This window comes from Trachymyrmex cornetzi, unplaced genomic scaffold (assembly GCF_001594075.2).
Source record: "Trachymyrmex cornetzi isolate Tcor2-1 unplaced genomic scaffold, Tcor1.1 scaffold147, whole genome shotgun sequence".
NCBI lineage: Eukaryota > Metazoa > Arthropoda > Insecta > Hymenoptera > Formicidae > Trachymyrmex > Trachymyrmex cornetzi.
Genome location: NW_017296059.1, coordinates 5642858 through 5655818, shown reverse-complemented (window position 1 = coordinate 5655818; position 12961 = coordinate 5642858). Strand labels below are relative to the sequence as shown.

Sequence of the window (12961 nt, the reverse complement as noted above, 5' to 3'; positions counted from 1 at the left end):
TAAAACTGGCCCCTAGTCAGTGTTGCCAGATGCTAGGGAATTTCCCTAACCTAGGGAGAATTACAAGAAAAAAAAATGAAATAGGGAAAAAGGAATTTTTTGTGAAAATAAGTTAAAATTTAGGGATTTTTAACAGTAAATGAAAATTTTGTTTTATGCTCGGTTTCGGTCGATAAGTAGGTGACAACTCACCACGTGTCCGAATCGCGCTGATTGACTTGGGCTTGGGGCATATCGGCGTATGGCGCTCAGGTCGGACATGTTTTTATTTCGGTTCAGGTGTTACATCATATTTTTGAAAAATGTAACTGATTTTAACCGTGCTCTTATCGTTGCTCTTCTTGGTAAGTTCTTGTAAACCACTCGAGCGGATCGGACGTGTTCCCTCTCGTCTCGGGTGTTGCGTCACCTCGACTATATTTTTGAAAAGCGTTGCCGGTTTGGACTGTGCCATAGTATTTCAATTATTTGTTTTTTTTTAAATCTAATAAATGTACAATAAAAATATATTATATTCATTAATTTATAGTACTTATTATATATTTTCCTTTATATGTGTGTTCTGTTTCATATTTATTATAATTCCAAATTGTAATACATTAATAAAAAATAATTCATGATTTTATTTGAATAAAATTTGTAAAGAAACAAAAATTTTGTGAATTTAAGAGAAATTTGGGAAATTAGTGGAAAATTTGGAAAAAACAAGAATTTTATGAATTAAATGGAAAACTAGGGAAAACTAGGGAAATTTTCATGTCCCAATAGGGAAACTGCTTCGCCAGAATCTGGCAACACTGCCCCTAGTGATCCGTTATTTTTGCATGATGTTGTCACTCTATATTTTGAGCCGGAAAACCAAACAAGGGGAAATCAGAAATGCCGTAAATATTAATGCTGATATTACTTTTTGATGTATTTGGTATATCAGTATAAATTCTTATTTATAATAGTAGATAATTATCTTACAATATTGAATATTGATTTATTTCAAACGGACGACAAAACATATTAATTAAAAATTTCATCGTCAAGGATATGTTATGGTTGAAAAGATGAGCAGTGAAACTCAAATTACAAATATCTTAAATGATATTTTGGTAAATATTAAGAAATACTGCTATTTTTTTGATACGTGTATTCTTTTCATAATTTTGCTACATCAAAGTTTTAATTTTAATAATCGAACATATAGGATGATTTTATTTTCATCATATTTGTATTTTATAAATTTTAGAAAGTAGAGGCGATAGAAGAAGCGTTCAGTTGTGTTCTTGTTCATCATCCCAAGAAAGAGACTGATAAAGTAGCGGCATGGCATCAAGAATTGAGGACAGCTATGACTGGGTTGACAAAGGAGCAACAAGAAGCAGCAGTTCGTCAATTTTTATCAATGGCTGCAGCTATGACAAATCACAGACGATTGCAGTTATTATTGTCGCTTCTAGAAAATTTAGTACATTCAAATTTTTTACCTGCTAGGTATATTTTAATTAAATGCTTTTCCTCTTTCGTGTCTCTTTAAGTCTTTGTATTATTTTCTCAATTTTTTTACAGACTAGTATGTGAATGTATTCTAAGTTGCGATAAATTACAGTATCAATTAGAAGATTTTTGGGTCGAGTGTTTTGTTCTCATTAAACATATTCTTGGCGGAGTCGACTATAAAGGAGTTAGAGAAATCATGAAAGTAAGTTCTCAATAATTCTAACGACTTATTTTGTATTTTTAATGTAATATTTATATGCATATAAAATATTTAGATATTTAAAATTCAATAAAAAATAACGGTTCAACTAATTAGATAAATTAATAATATAATATAGAGCGGAAGGGCTCCGATTGCGCACATCGCATATTGCACACATGTATCGCTGATTGGCTAATTTAAAAATAAAATAATCTCATTGGCAAAACAGTGAAAAATTACTAGGCACCAGTTGATATGAGTGGTGTGTACAATCAGAACTGTAGGCAAACGGGATCCTCCCTATAGAGCTATATATGAACCATTCAAGTTATTATGCGAGTAAAAATATATCAACAATCTAAATTTTGTACAGACGTTTTGACTAGGGCTCAGACAAAAGATTCGAACATGTTGAATATTCGATCTATTCGAATAGTTCGAAGTTGAAAAAAATGAGCATCTAATTTGAATATTTCGGACAGTTCGAACAGTTTGAGCTTAAGCAGTGATCAGTATGAAATGTCAATTTGTTATGTCTGAAGTTCAGACGGTTTGAACAGTAAACAAATATATATGCCTTGGAAACAAAAGAGCAGTTTTTCACGAGACTTGAATATACAAATATTATAAAATGTCAAAAAGAAAAAGTCGCGTCATATTCAGTCATATTCAGGTTGATCCTGAGGACGATTGTTATGTCTGTGTTCGAAATGTAATCAATTCGAACTTTCAGCTCAGTTACGGGATTCTCTAAACGTTTTATCAATGATTATCGCTATCGTTAACTAATGATAGCCATTAACCCTGGTAGCAAGCTGACGTCAAAATGACGTCATTTGACGTCATTTGACGTCAAAATGACGTCAAAATAACGTAGCTTGCTACCTGGGAAGTACCACTCTTTCTTCCAGAATTGTCCTGCCATTGCTAGTTAACGATAGTGACAATCATAGATAAGACGTTTAGAGAATCTCTTCTTCGCTACACTGAAATAGATTAAAATAGTTCGAACATACATTCAATCCGAACTATTTAACGTTCGAACTTGAGATTTATTTGACATTCGAACTGTCCGAACTGTCAAATCGTCTGATGTTTCAGAGCACTAGTTTCAACTTTCGGCCTCTATCTGATCATTTTCAATGTAAGTAATAATTTTAAAAAAGTTACCGGTACTATATTATTTAACATTGAAAATGACCCGATAGAAGTCGAAACATCTGTACAAAATTTAGATTATTGAGAAAGAGATATAAATATTTTTACTAACATAATAACTTGAGTGGTTCATAGTCCTATATTATATTATTAATTTATTTAAGATATTTCCTTTATAATCTTATTATATAACATTGAGATAAAAAAATCTTTAAAAATGTATAATATATATTTTTTTTAATCTAAAAAAATAATGTATTTTCCTGTTTTATATTTAGGGATGCAAAGAAAAAGCCCAAACCATACCACCTCGATTAGATGCATCAGTACAACCGCAACTTAAGGCTTTAGAAAATGTTATTGAATTTATTTTCGATAGAAATGCATGCTTATTACCAGGCTATTTTATTGTTAATGAGATACAAAAAGCTTATCCCGACGGCAAAAATTGGCCTCATTGGGTAAGTAACATTAAAGTACATTAGAGTGTTGAAAAGAAAAAATGCAATTGTGTGTGTGTGTGTGTGTGTAATGTAAAACGTTACATTTAATGGTTTTGTGAAAAAAGTGTATTCTTTGCTGTATAATTCTGTGTTTTTTTTTTCGACATTATGCATTTTAATTTTTTAGAAACTAGCAAAACTGCTCTCCGATTTTGTCGAAAGTTTTCGACACACCGCCCAAATGGTATCTATAGTCGGTCACTCAAAAATGTTGCCAGTGGTTGAACACACAGGATATGCAGATTATTTGATTAATCCTTGGTTGTTGGATCCCACTACTTTAAAGTTTTCTTTGAAGGGAAATCTACCTTATGATCCAGATTTACTTAAGCCTCAGACAGAATTACTTAGATATGTTCTAGAACAGCCGTATAGTAGAGATATGGTCTGTTCGATGCTTGGTTTGCAGAAACAGGTAAGATAAAATTAGAGCACGTGAAACATTAAAATTAATTATGAAATACAAGAATTATTAAGGGTTATAAAGTTAAAAACAAAGTTATAATCCGGATATGTAATAAGGTAAATATTCATGTTAGCTTTTTTCATAAAATTTAAAAAACAAAGAAAAAGGCCTACGAGCCAAAAAATTATTTTATAAAATTAACATCGTTAAAATAGAAGTTAGAACATAAGCAAAGAAACAATTATATCCTTTAGTTAAGATTTAATATAACGTGCAAGCAATAAACAAACAAACGTTTCAATCGCGATCGGATCATTATCAATGTTAAAAACATATATTACAAACGGTAAAAACAAAATATAATATAAATGTTTGACTGCAATTATATATTGTCATGCGACGACTTTTTTCAAGCTATATTATAACTGTGAACAGGACGATAATCGTTTTTATGTTATCAGCGTTTGTTAAAGAGCTAAGTATAAATTTATATTATGTTTTGTTTTTACCGTTTGTAATATTATATGTTTTTAATATTGATAATGATTCGATCGCGATCGAAACGTTTGTTTGATTATTGTTAGCACGTTATATTAAATCTTAACTAAAGAATATAATTGTTTCTTTGCTTATGTTTCAACTTCTACATTAACGATGTTAATTTTATAAAATAATTTTTTGGTTCGCGTAGCCCTTTTTTTCTTGTTTTTGAGCTTTTGTCATTAGTTTTGTATGACTGAAATTATAAAACTATGTATCAGAAAATATTTTAACTCTTTATATTTTTATTTATATGATAGCACAAGCAACGATGCGTCGTCTTGGAAGAACAACTTGTTGAACTCGTCATACTCGCGATGGAACGATCTGAAAACGAAACTCTACCAGCAGAAGGAATGGATGGAACAGTGGCCAATCACTGGGTGTGGTTGCACCTATCTTCACAACTTATTTATTTTATTCTCTTCCAATTTGCCTGTTTTCCGAGTATTGTTATGGCGATACACGATAAATTAGCGGGCAGAGAATTGAGGAAGGGCAGAGACCATTTGATGTGGGTCCTTCTACAATTCATCTCGGGCAGCATTCAACGAAATCCGTTGTCGAATTTTTTACCTGTGCTGAAACTGTATGATCTTCTCTATCCGGAAAAAGAACCTCTGCCTGTTCCAGATTATACCCAAGCTCTGTGCACTCATCAAATGGCGATAACGTGCATATGGATACATTTACTGAAAAAGGCTCAAACTGAACCCGGCACTAATATTCACAGACCCATACCGCACACGTTGAAAGTCCACCACGAATTCTTGCAGCATTTAGTCATGCCAAATGCTTCTCTCTGTATGGGTTCGGATTATCGCATTGCACTTTTGTGCAATGCATATTCGACGAACCAGGAGTATTTTAGTAGACCAATGGCTGCACTGGTGGATACCATCCTGGGTACCCAAAAGAATCAGCAACAGCAACCTTTACAAAATTTACAAAATAATGCAGCATTAGCCAATGGTCCAACAACGCCACTTTCAATGTCTATTTTGGATTCTTTAACCGTGCACTCCAAGATGAGCTTAATTCACAGCATTGTCACGCATGTCATCAAGTTAGCACAATCAAAGAGCAACATGGCATTGGCACCAGCGTTAGTCGAAACTTACAGCAGACTACTGGTATACACGGAAATTGAGAGTCTCGGTATTAAAGGATTTATCAGCCAATTGTTGCCGACAGTGTTCAAATCGCACGCGTGGGGAACTTTATATACGCTGTTGGAAATGTTTAGCTACAGGATGCATCATATTCAACCACATTACAGGGTACAGCTGCTGTCGCATCTCCACAGTCTCGCAGCGGTACCACAGACCAACCAAACGCAGCTTCACTTGTGTGTCGAAAGCACAGCTTTACGATTAATTACCGGCTTGGGCTCTGCGGAAGTACAACCACAGCTGTCTAGATTCTTATCCGAGCCGAAAACCCTTGTGTCTGCGGAATCAGAAGAACTTAACCGAGCGTTAGTATTGACACTGGCACGATCCATGCATGTAACTGGCACCGGCGCTGACAGTCTCAGCGGCACGTGGTGCAAAGAGTTGTTGAACACCATCATGCAAAATACACCGCATTCTTGGGCTAATCACACCCTTCAGTGTTTTCCGCCGGTGTTGAGCGAGTTCTTCCAGCAGAACAGTGTGGCGAAAGAAAACAAACAACAAATAAAGAAGGCGGTCGAGGAAGAATACAGAAATTGGGCATCTATGAACAATGAGAATGACATCATTGCGCATTTCTCTGTCCCTGGTACTCCACCATTATTTCTGTGTCTTCTATGGAAAATGATACTCGAGACTGATCGCATTAGTCCTATTGCATACAAAATTCTCGAGAGAATAGGCGCTAGAGCGCTGTCGGCTCATCTCAGAAAATTCTGCGATTATCTTGTGTTTGAATTTGCCAACAGCGTTGGCGGCCAGCATGTCAACAAATGTGTGGACACTATTAATGACATGATTTGGAAATACAACATAGTAACCATTGACCGACTTGTGCTCTGTTTAGCTTTAAGAACTCAAGAGGGTAATGAAGCACAAGTATGCTTCTTCATCATACAATTGTTGCTATTGAAAGCGGCTGAATTTAGAAACCGTGTACAAGAGTTTGTGAAAGAGAACTCGCCAGAGCATTGGAAACAATCAAATTGGCATGAGAAGCATCTCGCTTTCCATAGAAAATTCCCAGAAAAGTTTGCACCGGAGGGTATTATGGAGCAAACTAGTGGCGGGCCTAGCCAGTATCAAAATTTGCCCGTGTACTTCGGGAATGTATGTCTTCGTTTCTTACCAGTTTTCGACATAGTAGTGCACCGATATCTGGAGATACCGCCTGTTATCAAGAGTTTGGAAATATTACTGGAACATTTAGGCTGTTTGTACAAATTTCATGGTACGTTTCTCTAATAAAACTATTAATTCTTACTAGATGGAAAGAAAAAAATCTTTTTCTATCATGCAATATAATATATTTGTGTGTGTGTACATACATATATATACATATATATATATATATATTTATTGATTGTTTCTGAAACGAGTTACAATTTTATTACTACGCAATCTTATATTTTTTCATAAAGAAATTTTTAATTCTTATTAATTAAAACATATATGTGCCTCCAGCTCTTATTAATTAAAACATATATGGGATGAAATGGAATCGAATCCGAGACTTGAATATGAATCCATCATTATTCCATACAAGATAATATAAAAATAGATATGCAAATTAATTCTTAAAATTTAGCGTTGAGACATATTCTCTTTTTGTTCAATAAAAATGCACCTAGAGACAAAGTAGATTTCTTTTGACAAATTAATTAAATCTTGTTTGATTGAAGGCAATTATGATTTTCAGATCGACCTGTTACATACCTTTACAATACGTTACATTATTACGAAAAGAAGTTGCGAGATCGACCGTTGTTAAAACGTCGATTGGTATCCGCTGTTTTGGGATCATTAAGGGAAATCAGAGCGCCAGGATGGGCCCTTTCCGAAGCTTATCAAATGTATATGACACGCTTTAATGACGATGCAGTCTCGTGGGTACCAGAGTTAGATTATTACATTCGACTGGTTCAAAGGATTGTAGAAAGTAGGCAACCAAAATTTTATTATATGACGATTCATATTTTTGCTTTGCTATTACAATTGTGTTTCTATAAACTAGAATGTATAAATCATTATTTTATATAATCTTAAAACTTCTTTTGAGTGAAAATAAATCAGAACTTTGAATAAAGTTAAACGAACAATAAACTCTGTTAGTTACAATATATTTATTAAAAATTAAGATATATAATAAGAAGCAAATGCTAAATTCTTTCTCCGTATTTATTTTTACGTTCACAGATTTCTTGATGGATTTTGAAATTTTTTTTTTAACAAAAAGGCAATCCACGAATGATATCAGAAGTTATTAATTTTATCAATTTAATAATCGTGTGTGTGTATTAAAGCAATGTCTGGCACGGCTCACTTTCCTGCTACCGATTGGAGATTCAACGAATTCCCAAATCCAGCAGCGCATGCATTATATGTGACTTGCGTCGAACTCATGGCTCTTCCAGTTGCTCCAGATGCAGTGGCTAACTTCTTACTGGACGTTGTCGCTAAAGGGTATCATTTTTCCTTAATTAAAATCTTAAAATTTGCATGTGCAGGGATCTACAATTCTACTGTTCTAGAACAATACAACAACAAACTGTCTGTAATTTTGTATAATTTTAATTTTACTATCTATCCCATTCAAACACAGATATACTGTTGTGCCATCAGACGAGATACATTTATGGATAAATTGCGTTGGTTTATTACTGGCGGCGTTACCTGAATGTTATTGGTCAGCGTTGCACAAACGTTTACTGGAGACTATTAGCAGTCCCGGCTTGGTCAATTGGCAATACAATAACTTGACACCGTTTCAAATGTTTAACTTCAATATTACGCATAATAGCCTATTAGAAAACAAGTATAGCTACATGCTTGCACTGGCGCATTCCGTGTGGCATCATGCAGGTGTAGGACAAATTACAACGATGCCTCAGTGAGTTGTAATTATAAATATATATATTTGTAAATAATATAAATTATAATATATAGTAAAATTTTGTATACCATAAAAGAAAATTAAGACAAAATTGAAAAGAAAAATTTGATTATATTTAATATTTATTTTGTCTTTTTTTGTTATTAAATTAATAATAAATAATTGGTTTTTATAGGTTTATCAAGGAGAAACTTCAGCCAGTTGTAAGCAGCGAGGAACAGTTAATATACGCCTGTCATCTAATCGGCCCTACTTTGGCGAGGTTTAATGCGGAGCGACCGCACTGTGTGGTCGAACTCGCAGTCTGTCTATACGAAATGTTGGAACGTGTTGATCATACTCAAACTACCTTGAATTACATGGATTCAATTTGCGATTTATTGTATCCTTTATAAATGACTAAGCTTTTTTTTAATTTGGAAACAACTTTTTAAAATTATTTTATTTTTAATCTATCACCAGAAGATTAAATGTTAAATACAAAGATATAAATTCGAATAGGCTATTAATTTGAGAGTATCTTACTCTCTAATGTGTTTATCGAAAGATTTTTATGTACCCTTTTATATTTTCCTTAATAATAGCGACAGGTATCATATTAAGTACATGTTCGTCGGTGATATGACTAAAAATGAGGTGGAATGTATTATACGAAGACTAAGGCCGGCATTGCAGATGAGACTGCGTTTTATCGCTCACATAAACATTGACGAGATCCATACATCTTAAGACATAACTACTCAGACACTACATCGTAACGTGTAATTTAGCTTCTCGGAACCAGGGAATGGAAGTAACTCATTACTTGTATAAGTTACTTTTTTGGTAACTTTACCGATAACTAGTAATAGCGTTACTTTTTTTCTTTGATAACTGTAACGGTAACGCAGTTATATTTTTTTTTGTAACGGTAACAAATTTTACAGTTACTTTTATCATTGCTTTGCATACGATTGGAGATATAAAAAATAACGGTATTTTTTATGAAATTATTTAGAATTCATGAAAAAATATAATTCATATAATTATTTCAATATAATTATTTGAACGACAGATATTTTATATTTAAAAACTAAATAAGTAATGTTATTAATACAGATAATACTTTATAAACATAATAGACATTGTTTTGTTGCATATTGATTATAATTGTACTTTATATTTTAATTATTTTGTATTCTATTTTAATTATTTTGAAACAACATACCAATATAATATTGATTCAAGAGTAAACGAAAAGTAACGATAAAAAATCGTTACTTTTCGTTACTTTTTTTTGTAATTATGTATGAGACGAGCCTACTACTAACCGATTTTGATGAAATTATTAGAGTCATTCGACGCATTTTTGCAAGAAATGAACGAATCTGGCAGAAAAATAAGTGTCATTCTGTCCAGTAAACTGAGATTAATAGTTAAAGTTGATGACTATTGAGATAAGGAAATCTGTCCTAATTTCATCAAAATCGATGAATAAATCTATCTTCTGTATAATTACACTTTTTAAAATGGTAAAACATGCTTCTAAGACAGAGTATAAATTAACTACAATATATTTAGAAACATATTTATCTTTGAACATTTTTATCTTTTATTAATATTTTATATACTTATATTTAATTCTGTGGTATTTTATTATATAATAGATATTTTAGTTTTTAGTGTTCTTATGCTAAAGCATGCCTGTTCAATACTTCGCTCGTGAGTCGAAAACGCTTCCTTCACTCCGTCATCTCAGTAGAGCGAGACGGAGCGAAAATAACAAAGGATAGGCGTCGAGGCTCCGCCTGAATTCAGGTCTGTCCGAGATTCATAGAATAAAGGAGCCAAGTATATTGAGAACCCATTTCTCAATATACAACCTGAATTCAGGCGGAGCCTTGACGCCTATCCTTTGTTATTTTCGCTCCGTCTCGCTCTACTGAGATGACGGAGAGAGGGAAGCGTTTTCGACTCACGAGCAAAGTGTTGGACAGGCCTGTGCTAAAGCGACGACAGTAATTGAAACAAAAATAGGCAAAAAGTTTTTTGTTTATTTAGTATCTATAATTTTATTGTCCGTGACGGCCGTGACCTATAAAAAAAGTAACGATATGAGATTAACGGGGTCAATTTCGTTAATCGTTGCTAAAGAAGATGTAACGTCGTTATTTTCTCGTTACTAATAAAAAAAATTAACAGCGTTACCAAATCGTTACCAAAAAAAGTAACAAAAAAGTAACGTCGTTACAAGTAACTTTCCAACTCTGTTTATAGCCACCAGCATTATACGATATTACTCATTATATACTATATATTTTAACTTTTGTAATTATTTTTACACAGAAATCTTACAGACAAGTGCAAAAACTAAATTCTGGAACAGTACAGCGTCGAAATCATGAAATGCAAGAAAATATCCGAGTAAAAAACTATCAAAACCGAAAGAAAAAAAACCATTATTTTCCGAGTTTTTACCCTAAAATTTTAGGATTTTTCCGTTGTTTACATCTCTAGTTTGGACACAAATCTGAAATCACTCATAGCGCTTGAGATTAAAAAGCCCTTAGGCCCATCCACTGTGATAGGTGGTCGTCGATTTTAAAAAAGTAATAAAAATAACGGAAAAGTAACGAAAAATTACATTTTCAAGTAACGGTAATTGTTACTTTTAAAAATCGGTAACTAGTAACGGCAACTTGTTACTTTTTCTACTCGATAATGAGTAATTATAACTTTTAAAAAATAACTTTCCATTCCCTGCTCTGAATGGATGCCAGTCTAGTCGTTCCGAAGTGCAAAATTATTAATTAAATAGGCGTATAAATAGACAATAGACGTAAAAAATATAAACTTCATTTTTTTATTTTTTACAAAGTAATATTTCTTATACTTTGATATCTTGAGAGCATATTCAAATAAAAAAGTAAAGTTTAAAGTTCCATAATTGCGTGTTGCTCCTTTTATTAGTAATTGTCGGTATTCTCGTATATATGTAGCAGATAATGCTATTAGAAGACATATTATCAGTGCTATGACTTTCATTTTTACAGTACCCCAAGTAGCACACAGAGTTTACGAATGTCTACGAAGTGTTAACAAAGCGTTAAAAAAGTGCAATTATCGCAAGCGCTGCTGTGCTACTTGAAAGGTTTGATAAATGATAAATATATATTTATATAAATGATAGCTGATAGTACAGATGGATAGTACAGATACAGTCTATACTATCCATTTCATAGTCATTAAGATTTGGCATTTGCGCAGTATCTTAAAGAATCTTACATAAAAATCCAGAAGGATTGTCCAGATGAATTCCTTACATCTAGCAGATGGTGAGTAATATGATCAATTAAGTCTGTGCTGTGAAAGGAAGTGGCTTTACAAAAGGTAAATGCTTATGGAAATTGCAGAATGTCTATAAGATGTACGTCATACAGTGTCATCGATGGAGACCATGTTATATCAATTCTTCTCTAAGAAAACTTTTTATTTTAGGTTCCGAGAAACCAGCGGAAGTGAAAGGTCGGGCGCGTCTATATAGCATGGTGTTTTGCCCTTTTGTTATGAGAATACATCATGTGCTCAGTCTGAAACAGATTCCATACGATATTGTCAATATCAATTTACAGAAAAAGCCGCAGTGGTTTCTCCAAGTACGCATTGAGTCATTTTTAAAACAATAACTTAGTAATGTCAAAATCGAAAGAGTTTTGGATGCGGATTTTATTACTTGCATGTACGGAAATATTTTTTTTAGATTAATCCAGTAGGCAAGGTACCGGTTTATGTAGATTCGGACGGTACAGTAGTAATGGAATCTGTCACAGTGGCGAACTATCTGGACGAGAAATACCCTGAGCCTCCTCTGTACAATGAAGAAACAAAAAGTCGCGATTTGGAACTGATAGATCATTTATCCAAGGTGCTCATAACGACGTTGAGATCTCTCCTCCTCTTCCTTAGAAATGATCTTTTAATAATTGTCATGTTTTTACAGATTGTAGATATTATTACGAATATCTTATTTGAGAAGGATAAGAGACAATTCGAAGAGATTCTCGCCGAAGTAATGGATAACTTACAAAAATATGAAGATGAACTTGATGTACGCAAGACAACCTTTTTCGGAGGTTTGTAAAAATCTACTCTTCCCATTTCTTTTCTACTTTTCTCTTTTTCTCTTTATACATCCTTTCTTCTAATATTGTTAAAAAATTATTTTTTCTTGATTGAAATAAGTACATTTATCGTAAAATTGTATTTTTTTATTTTAGGGAGTAATCCGGGTATGTTAGACATTCTAATGTGGCCTTGGTTTGATGTTGGAAAGGCTTTAACTCTACTTCATAAACAGTATGCAAGTGTTGACACATACAAGAAGAAATTTCCCCATATGGTAAGTAAACAATAAAAAGTGTGCAATAACGGCATTCTTTAAATTTATCAACTCTTACAAATTTTGAAATTTTAAGACCTATTGACATGTATATGTAGAAACATTTTTTCAAAACTCATTTAAATGCATTAACTTTGTATACATATTTATAAAAATATAATTATTTAGCATATGTAAGTATTGTATATATATATATATATATATATGCATGTGTATGT

The 12961-nt window shown here is 32.9% G+C and overlaps 2 protein-coding genes across 4 annotated transcripts in view; both read left to right on the top strand.

Moving 5' to 3' along the window:
* The first annotated feature begins 990 nt into the window (after positions 1 to 990).
* MED23 (mediator complex subunit 23) lies at positions 991 to 9145 on the top strand. Its single transcript, XM_018502584.1, has 11 exons — positions 991 to 1100; positions 1238 to 1482; positions 1558 to 1690; positions 3127 to 3309; positions 3479 to 3766; positions 4558 to 6703; positions 7172 to 7411; positions 7776 to 7935; positions 8075 to 8362; positions 8541 to 8747; positions 8956 to 9145. The coding sequence occupies exons 1-11, from the start codon at positions 1044 to 1046 to the stop codon at positions 9092 to 9094; spliced, it is 4086 nt and encodes a 1361-aa protein (XP_018358086.1). The 5' UTR covers positions 991 to 1043; the 3' UTR covers positions 9095 to 9145.
* A 2410-nt stretch (positions 9146 to 11555) lies between these two features.
* LOC108757672 (pyrimidodiazepine synthase) overlaps positions 11556 to 12961 on the top strand; it is a 1960-nt gene continuing 554 nt past the window's right edge. Inside the window, exons 1-5 of one of the 3 annotated variants that reach the window (XM_018502162.1) lie at positions 11556 to 11679; positions 11843 to 12000; positions 12105 to 12269; positions 12345 to 12477; positions 12622 to 12743. In XM_018502162.1, coding sequence (XP_018357664.1) covers positions 11655 to 11679; positions 11843 to 12000; positions 12105 to 12269; positions 12345 to 12477; positions 12622 to 12743 — 603 coding nt within the window. In that variant the 5' untranslated portion in view covers positions 11556 to 11654. Of the gene's footprint in view, positions 12001 to 12104; positions 12270 to 12344; positions 12478 to 12621; positions 12744 to 12961 lie in introns of all 3 variants that reach the window. The other 2 variants (XM_018502163.1, XM_018502161.1) reach the window with 2 other exon arrangements.